Raw genomic sequence first — 22,251 nt, 5'->3', positions numbered from 1 at the left:
ACCTTAGTAAATCAGCCCCTGAGGTACTCTGCAAGCTTAGGCCTTTATCCAAGTGATCTGGTCCTCTGTGATTCGTGTGTCCCAATATATTGTGCAGTGATTCCTTAGGGCCTGTTCTACGTTTTAGAACAAAGACTGCTCCTAGGAATCCGCGGGGTGCTGCCTCAGTGGGACCATGAGACTGCATTCTAGGGATTCTTTGGAGGCTGTGACTATCTGGTCTTTCACCAGCTAGTGCAGGAAGACTATACACCAAAGCTATGCAATAGTATCCATTTTCAAGTCTGCCTAGCACCACCTGTGCTGCACTTTACGGAAACCTAATACTCTCCTGTCCAAACAACACCTCGTTGCTGTGTAACCTCAGCCCACGTGACATTCTGGAAGCGAGGTCCTCATCCGTTACTCTTATTGTATAATAATAATAAGCTTTATTTCGATATAAAAACATATCATAAAAGCGACACATTACATCAGTTAAAAAAAGCATATTTTAACACGCTCAGTACAATGACCGACAAAATCAGCATGTAGAATAAAAAAAAACAATCATTGATTTGAGAAAGGGCAAGACAGGAAAGGAACATATTACTGAATCAACAACTTTTTTGCAGTTCTTATACGCCAAGCCCAACCTAAAAATTTTGCCATACAGCAGGCAAAAAAGGGTCTTGCATCTGTGCGCAATATGCGCAGGGCTTCCAAGTGTGATCTCGTTCCCAGGCTCCTGCATAGGGGCTTCATCCACATCCTTCTAGGCGATGCATAAGCGTTGCACTCAAACAGCAAGTGCGCAACAGACTCGACCCTCAAGTCACAGAAAGGACAGTATGGTACAGTTTGCAGGGGTGGTTTCCAGGTGGAGGTAAACTGGCCTAAGGGGAGTACCCCCACCCTAAATTTGATGTACAGTGATCGGTCGCTTGGGTTATGGATTAAATCCAAATAGGGTTCCCTGTAAGGGAGCTCTTTAACTAACAGAAACTGGGCGACAGATTTACAATGATTTGGGTTGCACATTCTCTCGTTGTCCACCCATGACCAATAGGCCTTCTTTAAAAGTTGTTTTGAAGGTGCTGATTTGTTGTCCCAGGCATCGCCTAGACCCAGTTTATAAAGAAGGCACTTGACCTCCCTAAACCAGGTAACCTTATGGCAACCCGGAAGGGACAGAAGATCATTTAGGGCATCTGCATAGCTGCGGAGTTCAGGGACATTCCATATTCTGGACCATAATAGAAGGGGGCGTAATTTGGCTTGCTCGCATATTGGGCGGGAGCCCGCATCTAGCAAAAGGGGGATTGTGGGGGTGCTGTGGGGTAGCCTCAAAAGATCTTTGTGGAAATTGTTATCGAGGGAGGCCAAGGTGTCAACTCTCTGTATACCCCACAGTAATGCGCCGTATAATGCTGCGCTCACGACCCTTGCCCTGTAGATATCTAGGAGTGCCCCAATAGGTTTTAAAGATGAGGCACGCTGTTCTTTGAGCAGGGCTCCTGCTGCCCTCTTATGAGCCAGAAACACCTTTTGATGGTGTGCCTTCCAGCTCATAGATACTCTTATTGTAGAGCGCTCTGTTGGTTTGTAGCTTTGGTCATGCTGTGTAGTGTAAAGTTGAACAACGTTTGGACTGAAACAGTTGCACTCTTGTCCGAGTCTCGTTTGTATATATTAACTACAGATTACATTTTGTTTTCACCTTACTAATGACCGAGATGTACGTAGTTTGTATTATGTTGTATACTTTCGACCCTGTTCCAGTTGGCAGCAATTTTTGTTATGTTAGGTTATTTGTGCCAGATTGATTTCAGAGCTTTGTGTAAGTCCATAATGTAAGCAAATATGTACCAGTTTTTGTTTCTCATGTGTATATGCAAAAGCTATCTAGATCTTGTGTAAGCTTGTTAACGGCAATTACAAAGTTGAATATTCTCTGAGCACAGAGCTATCAAAATGTTTGCTGATGTTTGGAATGTAGCGCATGAGTGCCTGCACACAGAAGAAGACAGAGGCCATTGCGTAATGGGACTGTGGTTGTATATTGCCTAAAACTATTTACAGAAGCTAGCAACCAAGGGAGCTAATCTCCAGTGTTTCCTCGCTTTTTTTTCTGTGAATGGCCCGCTCCTTACTTTCTATCCTCTGCGCATTCCTCCTCTCTCTACAGCCTACCCATGTGCACGGTTACGTTAATCTCTATTATTTTATTTCTGCAAATTGCCCACATCTCATTTCAAAGTTCTCAACCAGTTCTCCTTTGATAGTTATACCCTACAACCTATCAATAACTAATCTTGAGTTGTGTGAAGTCACATACCTACCCACTAATGATCACCCTTGCCGAGACGGGCACAAACTCGGGCACGCCGCCACTATTGAGGTTGCGCCGGTCCCCTGCATCTTTGAGAGGTCGCGCCTCCTTGCTCCTCCCCTTTGGGTTTCTAGGTTTCTATCTCATAGGCAGGGTCGCGGGTGAACCGAAGCACTTCAAGTGCTTCCGGTTCCTCTGAGGTCCCATAGTCGGACAATCTGGTCTAAACCGGATTGCCCAAATAGGAACTATAAAGGCTGGGGAGTACTGCTCCTCGGGAACGTCCCTCGGTCGGAGGCCCCCAATTTTTCTTTTTCCCATCCACCATCCCCTAAAGCAGATACTGGGGTAATTTCGTATGTTTACAGGTCAGAAGGAGAAGTGTAATACGTGTTATAGGGTTATAGTTATGTTGCAATAAAGTGTTTTCTTGAAGCATTTTTTCTAAACTAATTGGTTTGCGGTTTAGGAATTATATGTGTCTTAATGAAGTGTCTCTGATTTTGTCGGGCGACATCGAGGGCCTTTGAATGGGGGCGTTGCAGATTTCAAGCGGTACTCGCCCGACCAGCGGTGTATATGGGTATGGGTGATCGGCAGTGGTATGCCCAAGTCAATGATAGTGAGGGCACAGTGCATCCCGGTTGGATCCGCGGACTGCTCTTTACAGGATGGGGTTCACCTCTCTGGTCTGGGTATTATAGTCTTTATGGACACAGCATGACCTTTACTCTAGGCGGAGGGGAGGCCATACACTTGGTCAACTATGCTGGCCTGTGGCGGGAAGGTCATGATTGGGGAACATAGTTTGCGGTACTTTAGAGGGCATCATGTTTATGAAAGGGAACGCCCGAGGAGGAGACAGAGGGTCTCTCATAGAACTCCAAGGGGCAGTTTCAGCCGGTAGGTTGAAAGGGTGCGGGGGGCAGTGGGAGCCACGCTTCCAGAAGGCCATGGGCCACCCACACACGTGCATGCTCTCAAGGGCGCAAGGACGTATTATGGATTGGGTGCGGGGGCTATGGGAACCACGCTTCCAGTAGGCCATGGGTCACCCCGCAAGCGCATGCGCCCAAGGGCGCAAGGACGGAGAATGGCAGGACCCCGTTTATGGAGTTAAGAGTCTGGGCAAAGGGGGGGCCCGGGGGAGGTATCTTTCCGGTAAGCTGGACCCCCTTCGCAACATCGCTCCGGTAGGAGTCTTGAGATTACAGCCCGTAGGCTGGCAGGGTGCGGAGGAAGGGAAGCCACGCTTTCCAGAGGCTTGTGGCCACCCCGCACGCGCTCAAGGGCACTTATTAACTGCAGCCGCCCCGTTATGAAGTTATGGCTGAGGGCGTAGGGGGATCCCGGGGGAGGTATCCATACGGTAAACTGGACCCCCGATGCAACAAACAACACTCAGAAGGGGGTTACTTGGGGCGTAGCTTTATTGGGATCTGGGGCCGCCAGTCATTGACCTTGCCGTAGGCTCTAAAAGGGAATACGCAGAAAGGGAATCACCTTCATTGCATAGCTCATGATAGGAATGAACATGTATTATATAACACGTTAAAGTTAGCCAACTGACAGACCTATACCTATCAATGTATTGGACTTTCTGCGTATTTTGTGTACAGAATGAAAATTATATTCATTTACATGTCTTATTGTTTTATGTAATAAAATATGGCCGGGGGTCTACGACCCCTAACCCAAACAACTTGGTGTTTGTACTGTGTGATGGTGGCCTTGGAAGGGGGATGAGCAACGCGACGGAAGGGCTCCCCATCCAACCAAAGATTCTGTTTGTTGAATGGGAGGAGGGGGAATCTTAAACGGTACCAGACCATATTAACTCCGGTACACAGACAAAATATCGATTTTTAAATATCGATATGCAAAAATATCGAAGTTTAAATATCGAAATACAAAAATATCGGAGGTAAGTAATATTGACAGTCTAAATATCGATATTGGTATGATATCAGTAATATCGAAGTTGTAAATATCGATATTAATAATATCGAAATTAATAACTTTGATGTTACTAATATCAATTTTTAAATAAATTTAGTGTATATTATATTGTATTTATTATGTTTTATTATTTATTTTTAATGTTATTTTATTAAATATTGTCTTTTACTACTGTAGCGGGTTGTGGGTTTATAGGGGAATAGGGTGGGAAGTAATTTATTATGTTAAATTAATTATGAATTAGTAGGAATTATTAATTAATTAATTGAGAATTAATTTTTAATTATTTTTAATTAATTTATTAATTGATAAATATGTTCTGTAGCGGGTTATGGGTTTATAGGGGAATAGGGTGGGAAGTAATTTAATAATAATTAATTAATTGATATATGTTTGTACATATTTTAATTAATAATTAATTGGTAATTAATTTCTATTAATTAGTTAATTAATTATTATAATTTTTTACATATTTATAATTATTAATTAGTTGGTAATTAATTATTATTAATTATTTAATTACATTAATTATAGTAATTTTCTTTATATATAATTTATTGTTATTCTTAATTAATTAATTGTGCAAAATAATATTAATTATTAAATTAAATTAATTACAGCAAATGTGCTAATATATTTACTTTATTGTTATTGTTAATTAATAATTAATTGGTAATTAAATAATATTCATTAATTTGGGTACAGGGGTATTTTTAGGGTTCAGGGTCAGTTTTCAGTTCATGGGTACAGGGGTATTTTTAGGGTTCAGGGTCAGTTTTCAGTTCATGGGTAAAGGGGTATTTTTAGGGTTCAGGGTCAGTTTTCAGTTTTTGGGTAAAGGGGTATTTTTAGGGTTCAGGGTCAGTTTTCAGTTCATGGGTACAGGGGTATTTTTAGGGTTCAGGGTCAGTTTTCAGTTCATGGGTAAAGGGGTATTTTTAGGGTTCAGGGTCAGTTTTCAGTTCATGGGTACAGGGGTATTTTTAGGGTTCAGGGTCAGTTTTCAGTTCATGGGTAAAGGGGTATTTTTAGGGTTCAGGGTCAGTTTTCAGTTTTTGGGTAAAGGGGTATTTTTAGGGTTCAGGGTCAGTTTTCAGTTTTTGGGTAAAGGGGTATTTTTAGGGTTTAGGGTCAGTTTTGGGTTTTTGGGGTACAGGGATATTTTTAGGGTTCAGGGTCAGTTTTGGGTTTTTGGGTAAAGGGGTATTTTTAGGGTTCAGGGTCAGTTTTCAGTTTTTGGGTAAAGGGGTATTTTTAGGGTTCAGGGTCAGTTTTCAGTTCATGGGTACAGGGGTATTTTTAGGGTTCAGGGTCAGTTTTCAGTTCATGGGTAAAGGGGTATTTTTAGGGTTCAGGGTCAGTTTTCAGTTCATGGGTACAGGGGTATTTTTAGGGTTCAGGGTCAGTTTTCAGTTCATGGGTAAAGGGGTATTTTTAGGGTTCAGGGTCAGTTTTCAGTTTTTGGGTAAAGGGGTATTTTTAGGGTTCAGGGTCAGTTTTCAGTTTTTGGGTAAAGGGGTATTTTTAGGGTTTAGGGTCAGTTTTGGGTTTTTGGGGTACAGGGATATTTTTAGGGTTCAGGGTCAGTTTTGGGTTTTTGGGTAAAGGGGTATTTTTAGGGTTCAGGGTCAGTTTTGGGTTTTTGGGGTACAGTCGTACAAGGTAAAAATAAAATAAATTTAAATTAAATCAATTAAATGAAATAAAAAAATATTAAATTACATTAAATTATTAAGTTTTTAATTTATTTTAAATGTATATGTATTAGTTTTAATTTTTTAATTATGTTTTAATATTTTTATTTAATATTTGTAACATTATATGTATTTTATAATTATTTTTACATCATTATTAATACATTTAAAAAAACGATATTTTTAATTTCGATATTTTTGTACTACGATATTATTTTTTCGATATTTTTGTACTTACCTTGTTAGGGATAGGATTCCTATATTTTTGACTTCGATATTTTTGTTCCGATATTTTTGTATTTCGATATTTTTGATTTCGATATTTTGTCAGACATTCATTAACTCCTAATAACTTAATCCACCACAAAGATTCTGGGGTAAATGCATGGGATGGTCTCCTTCAAGAGCACATGACTGATCCCAGTACCCAACCACAACCAGTGGTAACTGGATTAATCATGAACCTTGGGTCCCGGAGCAGCGTGAGGAGATTTAACACCTTGTCAGGGGTAGTAAGCGCTATATAATTACTATCACTTGTCTGTGTACTGTCCAACGACAACTGAACTTGCGGACAATTGACTTCTTTTCCTTGTTCAGTCTCCATTTGCTGATTGGCTCCAGAAGATGAAGAACATAAAGTGCTGACATACCTCTTCAGATGTGCCGATGACAATCAAATTACCGCTCTCTCAGAATACCATGTAGTTGTTTTTGTGGAGTGCAGCACCACTTTTGTTGGAGTTTAGCTCTCTAGGGAAGTGCACAAATTGAAGTTCAATGCTAAATAACTATGATTTATGCATTTGGTGTGCACTTTACACAAATACATTGCAAAACTTCTTTGCTTTTAGTTTTGCCCTCTTTTAATTTGTATATTGATAATGGTTTGTCTCCAGGTGTAGATTAATTTGTCTAGAAGAACTGGTGCTGCCAGACTATATATTCACATTCCTCTGCTCCTCATTTTCTCTTCAAGGCTGTTAAGACTCCCAACTAACACTTCTCCAGTCCCATGACTCTCCTTAGGGCTGGGAGACCCCTCTTTTCATCCACCCACTACTTCTACTATCCAAGAGCTGGCAGCTTCCCTAATCACAAACCTCTGCACCCACTACTTCTACTATCCAAGAGCTGGCAGCTTCCCTAATCACACACCTCTGCCTTTACCACCATGTCAGAGGACAGACACACTTCCCACTTACATCAAACATACAAAAGTTAATGGGAGAATGCTTGCAAATATTTGAAACATTGGTACTCTATTTGGGTGGCGTTCCAACCCATCTTTTTCACCTACTATGCCACTCTAGACAGTGGCCCGCTTTCTGTGAATCAGAATTCACCCTGCTCCTCATGGGAGCAGCCCTTCCTGAAATGCCAGGCAAGGCTCATTCCAGAGGGAACACAAGAAACCCTAGTTTGGCTTCAGCCTTGTTAGGTCTTTTCTTTTTTGTGTAGTTTTTAAATTTGATTTTTTTTTTACAAATACATGAATCGGTTGGTACGAGTCAATCTAATACAATAAAAATTGTCACAAAATGAATCAAAACATATTATAATTTTACGAGAGTCAGAACAAAGCATTTTAGACCAAACAAATTTTACCAAGTATATTATGAGCAATCCAAAACAAAAACAAAAAAAAAGAGGAAAGAGATAAGACAATCACATTGAATTAGTGATCAATAGGCATTAAAACATTTGGCTTGATTCTACCAGCTGGCACTAAATAGGAGATGTAACCCTATTTTACAACTCAAGATACTGTGTGACTAAGCCCCAAATTTGTTGCCCAAGTTTCTTTTTCCGTGTACCCTTAAGAGCATAGAGACTATATTCCATATTATGAATTACAAAGAACCTAGACTGCCATTCCACAAATGAGGGGGGTTCTTGTTGTAGCCAATGCGAAGCAATACACAGCCTATAAACAGCTGTTGCTACAAATATTAATTTAGCATGTTGCTTCGCGGTTCCAATATCCAATGAACCCATTTCTACCCCCAAAAGAATCTGTGTTGCAGACAATTGAATTAGGTTACCTACAATTTCCGATAAACATCTCTCTATCTGCGACAAGAGGGGAGCCAAAGATGGGCAGGCAAAAAAGATATGTACATCATTTGCAGAAATATAACCGCAGCGAAAACATTTCTCTATCGCATCCCCAGGCCATTTAGACACCTTGTCAGGTGTGTAATATAAATTAAAAAGTGATTTGAAATGTTGCGCAGAAAGCTTTGCAGACAGGAATAAATCTTTCGCCATTCCCAAAAAAATTTCAATTTGAATATCCTGTCTGAATCCCCCGTTTAGAATTCTGCTGCTCAATATCATTCACTTTTGTATTTAACATCATATTATATAAAATGCCAAACTTTGCTCCTCTTGTATTATCCTCGATCAGGGGGTTTGGCTGAAAAGAAATGCCACTGTTCTCTAAAAACTATCTGATCTGCAGATATTTAGAGAAATTCTCTCTGGGGAGCTGATATTGTGTCTGTAAGCCTTGTTAGGTCTTTTCGGTGAGGCCTCAGTTACTCCACTCTAGTCCTTTCACTGTCCTGAGGGATGGCGAGCTCATCAGATACACCCTTACCACCTGCTTCTCCCACTCTTCTTGGAAGGCAGATTGCAATCCTATTACCTTCCCATGGCTGTCAGACTCCCCAGTGACACCCTGCTCTTCCTTCTCACTTCTGGGCTAGTAAAATCCCCAGTTAAATCCCACAAAATGTAAACTCACTTCGGGGTTAGCCAACTCCCCAGTCACACCCATCTACTCCTGGCATTCGCTTCTGGGCTGGCAGACTCCACAATCTGTTAGGGCTATCAGCAGTGGTTAATTTGTAAAAACAAATTATTGCGGGGGTTCTCGTCAGGCAGCAGCTTTCACCAGCCCATTTTGCCTATTAGCATCACCTAAAACAGAACCAACTGCTAACTATGAAAGTGGGGAGAGTATGTGCCATAATGGCCAGAGCTGCAGACTTCGGAGCTGGGGAACCAGGTATGATGGTACGATACCCAATGTGGGCTAAACATCCTGTGATTCTGGGCAAATCAATTAATCTCCCTGTAAATTAATGTGTCCTCAGTCGGTACTCATGAAAAGCGCAGGTGTTGATGATTAAGTGCCGGTGCTGAGCACTGGAAACCACCAACTCAAATTAAGCACTGGCTGCCAAACTCCCCACTCAAATTTCTCACAATCTCCCATAGCTGGTAAGTTGCTTAGTTACACCTTTCTGCCTCTACCACTCTCGCCAGGGCTGACAGTCTTCCCAGTTACACCTCCTACTTCTGAAAATGTTCAAGGTAAGCAGACCCTCAGTACACTCCCCCACAATCGTATAACTCAACTCAGGGCTGGTAGGCTAAACATCCCAGTTCTGATGCCATCCTTAAGTGGATGCTACTTTGGTTATTACTTTTGTGTAATACGCTTGGATGTTATTACTGACTGTGTTTTGCTAGGGTCTACTCTATGTCAACAGTTCTTCTTGTATATTTTTGATACAGCTGACTTTGGAGTGTCGGCGAAGAACTCAAGGATTCGGCAGCGTCGGTCATCATTTATAGGGACGCCCTATTGGTATGTTTAAGCACCAACAGGAGGGTTTGGCTGTTTCACAGCAGGCATGCAAGCAAGAGGTACTGGAAGCCCTATTTTGCCTGACTTGTTGGTGATGGAGGTGTGGGACAATATAGGGTCCTGGTGTGTTTGTCTAACACTGTGTGCTTATGTGTGTTGGGTGAAAGGGGTAGTGTCTGTTCCAGTTAGATGTCTAACCATGCCATTGAATGCTAGAGGGTGGAGGCATTGCATGCTCCCATGGTGTTTGTCTGACCCTTTTTGGTGTGATATTGTATACATGTTTGAGTGGCTGTTCGAAGCTGTTTGTGTCTTTTGTTGTACGATGAGGTTGTCACAGTTTCTTTTGTGTATTTCTGTGGCTTTGCATAGACGTAGGTGGGAGGGGACACGGGTGCAACTCCTGTGTGTTTCTTTATTAAAGGTATTGTCTAGACTCCTGTATATCTCTGTCAAAGCCGTGTTTCCTGACCTCTTGTAATGTCTCACTCATTTTAGGATGGCCCCAGAAGTGATCCTTTGTGAGACCTCCAAAGATATCCCTTATGACTACAAGGCAGATGTGTGGTCTTTGGGGATCACGCTTATCGAAATGGCTGAGCGGGAGCCGCCCCATCACCAGTTGAACCCAACAAGGGCGCTGCTGAAAATCATTAAATCAGACCCGCCAGGGCTGTGCGCACCACTGTTGTGGTGAGCATCACTATTTACCCTTATTATACCTCTGCACTGCAAAAGATAGCAGGTCCTATTGCTCCAGTGTAGAATGAGGAACTATTGAAGATGATTTTCCAAGATGTCTTCCAAATTAAGGCAAACCAATCCAAAAGAGTGAGCAGCTGAGTAGCAACTGACACTGCCTTCCATAATTACAGGTATTATACAATACAAGCTCAACCCTCCTCACAAACAATCACAGATACACACAACTCAACCCACACACTCATATTAACTCCACACAAACACTCATATCAACTCCACACACACACTCATATCAACTCCACACACACAGACACAGACACACACACACACACACATGCAAACACACACCAAAGAGACGCCAACATCCAAGTTTGCACACAAACTAACCACCCTCACATTATCCCACTACATACTCTTGTGACCTTACAGAGTGTTACTACTCCCTAACAGACCCACCCAGTTTGGTACTGATTCATGACTACTTTTGGTATATTTGGTTGCATGTGTGCCCTATGTTCCTTACCTAGCGAATGAATGCTTTTGTGTATGGTTCTTTCATTTTAATATGTTCCACACACCACCTTCGTTCAATTCAAAGACCTCTCTACCTTCCTTCACCATTCCAAATAAATGTGTGTATTTGACCATCCCTTTTATCACTAGCCACATTTTCCTCTCAGGTACCCAATACTATTCTGAATCGTTCCATTTTTATTTGTCGAATAAACCTATTTCTTTCACAATTTACATCTTCAGCATCACACTCTCCGCCATGCCTCTTCACCCAGTCGTTATTCAATTTGGTAGCCTACTCCTATTATGAGTAATATTACATGTACTTCTAATAGCACGACTCTGAGGTGTAGTACAAAATACCCTAAAACACGTTGCTACGTTGAAAACCTCCAGTCTCCCCATTTGATGATGCCAACTGCAAATCTTTCTTCCATGCCAATTCCACTGTTTCTCCAATCCATTACTACATGAAAAGTACAGCAATTTCCTTGTGGCTATAGCAGAAGAAACGGATTAGATTCAAGATGAAAGCGACACAGCAGCCTAGCTCAAGTTAAATCTTAGGATTGCATTCTATTGAATACACCATGAAATATTGATTAACTATATGACTGAGAAATTAAGTTAAAAGTTCATGGGATTGCTACTAACACTGTGTACATTTATTTCTGGTTCGATATACGCTCCAGAGACAACCCAAATGGGCGGACTGATGCTGTACAGGGATTGTAAGGCTGACTGTTCGGAGCTGTCTGTGATAATATTGCTGTATCAACATGTGAAGTGAACCTTAAAAACCGCAATAAAGAAAATATTTAAAAAAAACTTGAAGAAAACTATATGACTGAGATTGTAAAAAAAAATTTACATTTTATTTGTAAAGCACGAACTACTCACACTTACGCGTCTCAATGAGCTAGGGGCCGTGATAGAAATTAAGGAAGTTATTGCCCAGAGTCACATGGTGCTGAAATGAGCTGCCGCCAGAACCGGGGATCGAACTGTGAACCCTGTGCTCCGAAGTCAGCTGCCCTGGTCGCAGCACCACACCTCTCTAACAGAGTGGCATCCTGGGTGCAGTACTTGCCTGGTTTAAATCTTTTTTGTCTAACCTGGCTCTGTTTTTGTCATTACCCCGTTTACCTTTGATAAGACTGCCATTTATTTTAGAGTCCCTTATGGCTGCTTAGTATCTCCAGTTCTCTTCAACTATCTAAAATCTATGATACTCCTTTCTCCCAAGTTGTCAGGTCCTTTGCACTTAAAGCCCTGCCCTAGACTGATCACACGCACTTCATGATCAGATTAAATCACTTGGCCCCATTATCCTGCATCCAGGTTGAAGGAGTGCCTGGCTGCCATGCAATAGTGGATGAACCACAACTTACCAAGACTTGACCCTAGCAATAGGGAACTCTTGATTTGGGGCAACGACCATTGGCCGTGGCCTCCTGACCTGAGTTGCCTGCCTGTTGCTGCAAGTAAATGAAAGGTGCTAGGAGTCACTATCAATCAGGATTCCTCTGTAACAGTGATGTCATATCATCAGTCTGTGCACTCCTAGGAAGGGCCTCCCCTTTTTTCTGGCAAGCAAACACTCCATTGTACTGTCTGCCATGATTTTACCTTGGCTGGACTATTGCACCAACTTGTATCTGGGTATTCATGGTTATCTGTTTAACAAACTGCAAATCCAGAACCTAACCATGTGGACCAGCTGCGTAAACATGATCATATCTTGGAGGCCCAAATGGCCCTTTTACTACCAAGTCAAGCAAAGAGTGCACTTCAGGACCTTTTACGGTTAGAGAGATCTGATTTAAAGAATTCTCTGGTGTCTTACATTCCTATCAGTTCTCTAAAGTCATCCAACATTTTCTTGTTTACTGTGCCCTGCGTGAAGAAAACACAACTTGTGGCACAGTTTTTCGCAACCTGCTGTCCAAACATTTGAATGCCATCCAGTTAAGGATCAGACTAGTTTGATGACCACCTAGCCTACAGATGAGTACTACAGATGACTACTGAAAGTCTTTTTGTTTTGTTAATTCTGTTCTCCCCTGTCATTTCTACGTAGTTCCCTTTCTTCTTCAACACCAGGGAACCCTTGCAGTGTTCTTGTCCATGGTAAACAAAATAATATTTATAATAATAATTTTAAATTGAAGCAAGTGCCTCTAAAGCTATATATTTTCTTCTCCACTGATGCCATCTTACCAACATTGCACAGAGCAGCACCCTAGGGTAATCTATTTGAACTGACACTTTCTCAGAACCATAAATCTCAGTTTCGGCCAGTGCGAGCACTAATCCATCAAGGACAAAGCATACACTAGCCTCAATTGCAGTATAACAAATGGGCCATGAATGTCCAAAGCCACCTTCATCGTAGTACCACAGGCGTTTCCACTAGCCATAGCGAGCCTACAATGGTCGGTCGTTTGTGATTTATCACTCAGGGCACCTGCTAAACAACCCCGGACCAAACTTTTTTCCACATTTAGCCAAACCTGGCCAACAAAAATCCATTCCCACCCTCCTTTTCATTGCACTCCACCAATTATGTACCACTTGTGTCAGTTGCAAACTCCTCTCTTAGCACCCTTGGTGCTGCCAACAAGCAATTCCTGTGCACCATATCACTTTCCTAACTCCACTATTCAGCCACATTTAAATAAGGTAAAACTTCTCAAGATTCTTTCCTTTTCCTGGCTAGTCCCTACATATGTATTCCATTCAACTTCTCATCCTTATCCATCTTTTACATCCACTCATCTTTGGACAAACAACCATCATTCATCTTTGTTACATGCTCAACCACATAATCATCCTTGTCCTCCTCACATTTCTTAAACGTTTCTCTTAAAAGCAGCCTCAATAAACAATCAACCATAATATTTTGAGTACACGGCATGTCCTCCAGGCATAATATGAACTCCTGCAGCCAATATAACCACACGATATTCTCAGGGTGGTCTTTCTTCTCCTGTAGTGAATAAATGAATCCACAAATGGCTTGTGAACTGCCCATAACACAATCTACGAGAACTACACATATTGTCTAAAGTGCATCTCTCCCCGCGAATGAGACAATGCCCCCTCTCGATTATTGAATTACTCTCGGATCCACAATGCATTTAAATGTAAAATCAACTGTTTATTTTCTTTCATCTTATAGTTACATCAGCACAGATCCTAACATCACAGTCGTGCTGCAATGAAATGTCTAAACACTTCAGCACAGGTTCTCCAAATGCTCTATTCTTATGACCACACAAGCTTCTTGGCACTTGGTGACTGTGGGAACTTTTTCAGGAGTCCCATGACAAAAAGGTAGGGACTGGGCCAAGATTGCAACCATAATGCCCTTTTACCGCTGGTTAGCCTGGGCTTTACCCTATTGTTGAGCCCCAAACTGTGCACCAAGCAAACCCCTTCATCACTTGACCCTCAGGGCAGTTAAGTCCAGCAGTCTATTTCTTACTAAGGTAAGTGGTTTCAAGTGGAATCTCAGAACTTCTGTGAAACACGTAACTGCTGTCAATAAATCAATGTTCAGGGTGTTCGCATTTAAGAAAAAGTAGTTTACTTCTATCACGACATGTAATGCAGAACACATCAAATTCAGGGGGAGGTAGCAATTGTTAGGTGCGGGGGCCAGCCAGTATTTCTTGAGGTTACTACCCAATCATCAGCTCTTGTAATGAATTATAATCAATGCAAATATGATTAATTGCTCCCCCGGGGAAGGCGATGTGGATGGTGTCTTCTAGCCCTCTTAGGATTCCTGTATTTGCTTCCCAAAATTAGTCCTGGATAGATCCTTGGTAGCACATACATTTAGGCCCATAATCCGCTGCCATTGTACCCATAGGAGGAGCCATGTCAGATCCCTTTTGTGAGCCATGGGGCAAGCAGGTGCTACAGGGCCACAGCCGTGCAGGCTTGGGTCATTTGCCTCTGATGTTCTGGGTCCGTTCTACTTTGGCTCTGCAAAACTGAGCCAAGTGCAACACTTTCAGCACTTGACACTGAGTGATAAGGATGCCAGTCCCACCCTTCACCCCCATCTTCTACCAAATGGCAGCGCTCAGAAAGACTAATCAGCAGCTCCTTGCACATAAAAGGGCCTTATCAAATTTCTAAAGGGAAATCTGCTTAGTCTTTCTCAATGTCAAGGTTTTTGTCTCCTCTGACCAGCTCCAGGGATGCCACTGTTAGGGAAAACAGTCTCACTTCCATCTTGTGCACATGAACAAGCAAGGCGCTTCCAAAATTGAACCACAGCCTCCATTACTTTGGTTCCCTCATGCATAGAATGTAAGTAAGTAAGAAAGTAGGGGTTTTATATAGCACTCGATTGCTGAGGCATCTTGGTGTGTATACAGTATACAGGCATACACGTTAAACATCCACTGATATGTTAAAGATAGAACCAGGATTAGCATACAAGAGTGGACTTTACATTAGAGTAGCCAGTAGGCTGCCACTCCTGTGACATGCATAAAAAGGTTTGGTCATAAATACATATTCACAAAAGAGGGCATGCTGCCACAAATATAGCTCGTTACAACTCGTGCTTTTACTACGCTGCATTTCACAACGTGGTCTTTACAACGACCGCATTGTTACAACTTAATGCCATTACTACGCAGGTTATTACATCGACTTGCAGTAGATGCCGCTGTAATATTAGGAATATATAATGTACTATTTCAACTCCAGCCTACTCAACAGTAGGGAAGGTGTTTGAAAGTAAACTATAGGTTGTTTCCATGCTGCCACTATCACGTTTCATACTAAACCCATAAGAGGGGCAGGAGTCCACTGTCTAATCATTGAGTGCATGCGTGTGCGCCGCTCCAGGTCCAGGACATTTCTAACATAAAAGGATAGGTCTAGTCCTTTGCACACACATTAAATTAGTGTAAGACTGGTACAGAACGGGAATATCGTTGCAAAAATATCGCCTTACCTAAATATCGCTGCAAAAATATCTACAGGAAGAAATATCGATGACAAAAATATAGTCTGACCAGAATATCGACAGACAGGTAAGTAATATCGATTACATTAATATAGTTGTAAAAAATATCGTTTACAAAAACATAGTTTACAAAAATATCGTTTTTTAAATAATTATAAGTAATGTAGTGTATTTAATGAGTATTTGTAGTCAAAATAGTATATTTTGTAGTATTTTATTAGTTAATGTATTTTATGTTGAATTTAGTATTAATAGTTCCGTAGCGGGTTGTGGGTTTATAGGGGAGTAGGGTGGGAAGTAATTTAAATATAATAAAATAATAGATTAATTAATGTTTTAAATGCTTATAAATAGTGTAATAAATAATAGTTAATTAATTTCAATTAGTTAATTGATTAATAATTATGTAATTAATTATGTTAATTTTTAAATTAAATTTAGGTGTGTGTACTGGAATTTTATAGTGAAAATGTAGTAAATTAATTACATTTTAATTGATTAATTATTTAATCAATGATTAAATAAATAAATAAAAATATTTGTTATTTTATAAATGACTAAATACATTTAGTAATTTTTACCCCTACGCTATCCAACGCTTTCCCTACTGTTGCACCCCCTGGATTGGGAATAGTAATTTTTACCCCTACGCTATCCAACGCTTTCCCTACTGCTGCACCCTCTGGAGTGGGAATAGTAATTTTTACCCCTACGCTATCCAACGCTTTCCCTACTGCTGCACCCTCTGGAGTGGGAATAGTAATTTTTACCCCTACGCTATCCAACGTTTTCCCTACTGTTGCACCCTCTGGAGTGGGAATAGTAATTTTTACTCCTACGCTATCCAACGCTTTCCCTACTGTTGCACCCCCTGGAGTGGGAATAGTAATTTTTACCCCTACCCTATCCAACGCTTTCCCTATTGTTGCACCCTCTGGAGTGGGAATAGTAATTTTTACCCCTACGCTATCCAACGTTTTCCCTACTGTTGCACCCTCTGGAGTGGGAATAGTAATTTTTACTCCTACGCTATCCAACACTTTCCCTACTGTTGCACCCCCTGGAGTGGGAATAGTAATTTTTACCCCTACGCTATCCAACGCTTTCCCTACTGTTGCACCCTCTGGAGTGGGAATAGTAATTTTTACCCCTACGCTATCCAACGCTTTCCCTACTGTTGCACCCTCTGGAGTGGGAATAGTAATTTTTACCCCTACGCTATCCAACGCTTTCCCTACTGTTGCACCCTCTGGAGTGGGAATAGTAATTTTTACTCCTACGCTATCCAACGCTTTCCCTACTGTTGCACCCCCTGGAGTGGGAATAGTAATTTTTACCTCTACGCTATCCAACGCTTTCCCTACTGTTGCACCCTCTGGAGTGGGAATAGTAATTTTTACCCCTACGCTATCCAACGCTTTCCCTACTGTTGCACCCTCTGGAGTGGGAATAGTAATTTTTACACCTACGCTATCAAATGTTTTAACTAATAATATATTGTATATTTTAATTGTAAGTATGTATTATTGTTGTTATATAAAGTAATGTGTAAAATATATGTATATGTACACATTTATTCAATTTATAATGAAAAAGTGCAGTTAATTTGTTTTAAATAGTTAAACAATAAAAGTAATGTAATGTATTTTGTTAATAGTACTTATATTTATTTATTATTTAATGTAATTTTAATTAATTTAAAAAGTCGATATTTTTTACATCTATATTAATTACAACGATATTTTTGAGTAGATATTTATGTACTTACCTGTTTAAGTATAGGGTGTCGATATTTTTGTAAACGATATTTTTACAACTATATTTATGTCAGCTATATTTTTGTACTCGATATTTTAACACCCTACCGTAAGACTAAGGCTAAAATAAAAAAACAGAAAGCCAGATACTTGCATTTGGACACTATAGGCTGGGGAACACAACTGTCCACCTTGCAGAGTACATAACCTTCCCAACATCCCCCCCCCCAAAAAAAAATGCCCCGTACTTTGAACTATATCCTAAATGACAATAAGTGAGCGAAAGAGTCAAGCAACACTCATTTAGGGGTTGCTTCCCTGAGAGAATGATAGCCATTTTGGAGGTGCTCTTGTACGCTAATGCTTACTTATCTTCTTTCCATATTTCTCACATCTTTTTTTAATCGTTTTTCCTATGTCTCTTGAATCTTTCATTTTTCTTTCATTCATATCTGCCTTCATATATTTGGTATTTTCTTTATTTCCATCTTTTTATCACATCTTTCGTTTAATTTGTCTTTTTTTCATATTTCTCTCCTTGATTCCATCTTTCAGTGTTTGTTTACACCATAATGTCTGTTCATCTTTTATCTTCTTTACTACTTACTCCTTTTCCATCTTAATTTTTCTTTCCACCCTTTTCTTGCATTCTTTATATGTCTATCTCTTCTTCTCCTTTCTTTCTTTTGTTTCCATGTTACCATCCTCCTTTAATTCATTTTTCCTTGTTTCCATCCTTCCTTGTTTATCTTTGTCCCTTTGCACTTTTCCATCTTTTGCTCCTTCTTTCTTTCCTTTTTTGTTCTTGCCATTCTTTTCCTTTTTTTCTTCTTCTTGCTCTTCCTCCTTATTTCTATTTTGTCATGTTTTCTTTTTTAATTCTGTCTTTTCCCACCATACACCCTTCTTTCTATTCTTCTTGCTGTCTTTTGTCCATTCTTTTTTCATCCCATTGTTAACCATCAATCCATCTGCATTTTTCCCTCTATCCATATTTCTCTCTAGTCATCCCCCATTCCTTCTCTCCATCCATTTATCGATCTACCTTGTTTTTCCTTCCTGCCTTCTTTTGATAATCCATCCATTCTTCTCTAAATCATTCCTTTATCCACCCATCATTCTTTACATCCCCTTCTCTCCCCTTCTGTCCAGCCGCACACAAGCAGTGACGCTGGGACCTTTTAAATCACCAGAACTTGCCTTGCCATGTGCTGTTCCTCAAGGCTCATCTCTAAGTCCGACACTATTTAACATTTATGTGTCGGACTTAGCTAGGGTTATTAAATCATACCAGATGAGCCTTACCTCCTATGCCGATGACACCCAGCTGGTGCTTGCCATAAATAACAATGGAGAACAGGTGGCAGCACGCTTTCAGGAAGGCATGTCAGCAATCAAAGACTGGATGAACACCAACTGCCTTAGGTTGAACTCCGAGAAGACGGAGGTAGTTATCTTCGGGAAGATCTCCCCTCTATGGTCAGCAGAATGGTGGCCCTCATCCGTGGGAGCCGTACCAGTACCAGTAGCAAGGGTCAGAAATTTGGGAATAGTCTTTGACGAGAAGCTCAACTTTGTGGCACATGCTAACCAAACCGCGGCAAACGCCCATCACAAACTCAGGCTTATACGAAAAATCATCCCATATCTCTCGGAAAGTGCTGGCAAAACAGTGGTGAGCACCCTCGTGCTCTCCTCTTTAGACCATTGCAATGGCCTATTTGCCAATGCACAAAACCGGGTAATCTCCAAGCTGCAAATGATTCAAAATGCGGGAGCAAGAGTACTATCCAGGACCCCTAAATTTAAATCTATCAGCCATACCATCAGAAACTACCACTGGCTAACAATCAGAAACCAAATTAAATTTAAATCCCTCTGTCTGACATTTAAGGCCATCCATAACCAAGGCCCAATGTTCCTGCGAGAACAGCTTACTACCTACTGTCCATCTAGACAATTGAGATCTATGTCACAGCATCTACTTGCAGTACCCCGTACCAGGACAGCTACTTGGGGAGACAAGCGCTTCACAGTGACAGCAGCCAGACTCTGGAACTCGCTTCCGTTAACTATTAGATTGAGTCAATCCCTTCTCCAGTTCCGGAAACTGCTGAAGACGTGGTTGTTTAACCAGTAATAAGTCCTTTTGCCACTTTGCGGCCACCTCAGAGATCCTAACAGTAATCTTAGCACCAAGATGCCCACGGGCATACGTACGCGCTTTACAAATCTTAATAATAAATAAATAAATAAATAATCCATCATGTGTCCATCGCGTCTCCATTCATCTATCCATCCATCCATCCTTCTTTCGTGCTCCCTCGTTCCATTTATTTCCTCACCCTACACCTGCTTTACACTATCCACTGCAGTGGTATTTATAAGCTTCACTACGGTAGCGGGTTTATTCAATCAAAAGTAAAGTAGCCATAAACAACAATGTACATGTTTTTTTGTAATATAGAACTTCTGACTGGCACCCACCCTCCCAGTAAAATAGGTGGAAGGGTTTGGGCTCAAGCCAGTAGGAGGGTTCCGGGTCACCTCTGACTCTACCTTGCTTGTTCAGTTTGCAGAGGGTCAGCCTGCTAATGCCAATAGCAGAGCCTGATGGCCATTCCACCTTAGCTGAGAGCAGGAGCTGCACAGGTGCATCCTGCAAGGCCCACCTGGAACAGACACGCTACCCCACCTGCCTAACATTGCTTGTGTCTCTGGTCTTGCATCTAGTGCACAGGCGTTCCATCGGGCTAAGGAGGAATTTATTTCGGTAGATATTTCACATAGTTAGTCAGTTTACTTTGGACAGGCTGTCTCAATTTGCTTGTCTCTAAACAACTATGACAAATAATATTATTCACAATTATTTCAACATGTATTATTCTTCCATAACCAAAAGAAAAATACTAGCACACAGGTGTATATTTTCAAAAGTGTTTTATAATATTGCAAAAATAGTTTTTTTTATAAAAAAAGGGGATAACAAAAACATTTCAAAGCACAATAACACCGGACGTTACTGCTTAGTACAAATAAGTGTTCTTCCTAATCACTATTGTGACCACCTTTTCTAAATCAGTTATACACAGATGAAGTAGAAAACTGTGGGAATTTCGACGTTTCGGTCTATTTCCGGCTTGCGTCCATTAGACCATCTTCAGGACTTTAAATAAAAGAATGTTTGGCCCCTGAAATGAACATGAAAAGTGCAACTGTTACCATGTACACTTTGAAACAATTTGAATAAAATGAAATATCACCCGTGTGAGAAAGAATGGAGCAGAATAGTGCCCTATTTACAGACGAGAGAAGACTTTATAAATAAGTGAGTCAGGAGATCTTCACTTTCACCAATTTAAGTTAATATGGTTCATAACAGAATGAGTAAGTCTACAACATTGTTTGTCACTTACTTTTTTTTTTTTTTTTTTTGTGACCTTTATTAGAGGCAAGTAAGAGATACACAGCTTTTACGCCTACAACCTGTGAGTGCAGGCCGGCAGCAACAACAAGCGGTGTCATAACCAACAGGTACTGTCTGGGGAGGAAGGTACACAGCATGTCGCCTACAACCCATTTGGGCCGGCCGCGATACAAAGTGGTTGAAGCTGTCAAAGGAGATGTTATTTCGCAATCAAACTACTGGGCAGTTTTCAAACATTGAACATTTGAGGTCACTTTTCAAACTTTTGTTCTCTAAAACAAACAATGCATAGTGAACAGTGAAAGCAATGTGGTCAGTCCCACCCACAGTGTATCCACCATACGTAGTATGTGGTACGGAGGACATTTTAGCGCAGAGCGAGAATGTAATGCTGCCCCGGACCGGGAGCAGGCTGGAATTGGAGTGAGCACACTCTGCCGCCGGATGACAAGCATTTGTGTTGTGGGGGGGGAATAGGTGTAGTCTGTGTCTACGTCTGTGGCTGGAGAGATCGCAACGCATCTGAATGTCATGTATCATGTAGAGTATGGCAAGTGGGGAGTGTCTTCCACTCGGGCCGGGAGCTTAGCCAGAGCGCAACTTGATAGTTCGGTATGGATGTAATGTGACGCAGTAAGACGGAACGTCACTACCGGGCTCGCGACCCATACCACCCCAGGGCCCGGTACAGTGCATCATGTAATGTACTTGGATGGGGGTGGGGGGGAGTGTGGTTCCAGAGTAAGGGAAGGAATCAAGTAGCATCTTACGGGCGTAGAGAAGACGCACCATTTGGTACAAGGGGTAGAGCAACCTGGCCTGCAGCTTATTGATGGTCCGTCTCGGATTCATCATCGCCCTGGGCTTTAAGTAGATAGGCTGTGAGAGGGCCCCAGAGATCTCTGGGACGTGATTTGTGAGGTAATAGTTCAGCGTAGTTGTGTAGTTGGTCCTGCCAAGTGGACATGGTGGTCAGCCATATCTTGAATTTAGGAGCACGTCCCCGGCCCCATCTGCAGGCTACGTGCCGTTTTGCAAGCATGAAGCCCAGCGCGAAGAATTTCCGGGTTTTTTTTAGCGACGGGGGGGAGAGGCCTAGGAGAGCAATTTTGGGACAAGGTGCAACTGTAATCCCTATCATTTCAGACATGGCGTCAAAGATCTCCACCCAGTACGCGGCGACTGCTTGGCATGACCAAGCCAAGTGAATGAAGTCAGCACCCGTCTGGTGACATCTAAGGCATCTGTCATTATCCCGCAGCCCAAACCGGCACAGCCTGGCGGGGGTGTAATAGAGACG

The 22,251-nt window shown here is 41.5% G+C and overlaps 1 protein-coding gene across 1 annotated transcript in view; it reads left to right on the top strand.

Moving 5' to 3' along the window:
* The window catches only part of LOC147679776 (uncharacterized), a 275,399-nt gene that overhangs the window by 116,357 nt on the left and 136,791 nt on the right, over positions 1-22,251 (top strand). The window contains exons 5-6 of the mRNA XM_086944753.1: positions 9,490-9,562; positions 10,061-10,255. Of these exons, the coding sequence (XP_086800879.1) occupies positions 9,490-9,562; positions 10,061-10,255 (268 nt within the window). The remainder of the gene's footprint in view (positions 1-9,489; positions 9,563-10,060; positions 10,256-22,251) is intronic.

This window comes from Lissotriton vulgaris, chromosome 11 (genome assembly GCF_964263255.1).
Source record: "Lissotriton vulgaris chromosome 11, aLisVul1.2, whole genome shotgun sequence".
Lineage (NCBI taxonomy): Eukaryota > Metazoa > Chordata > Amphibia > Caudata > Salamandridae > Lissotriton > Lissotriton vulgaris.
Note: the sequence above shows the minus strand (reverse complement) of the source record. Positions and strands in the feature narration are given on the sequence as shown.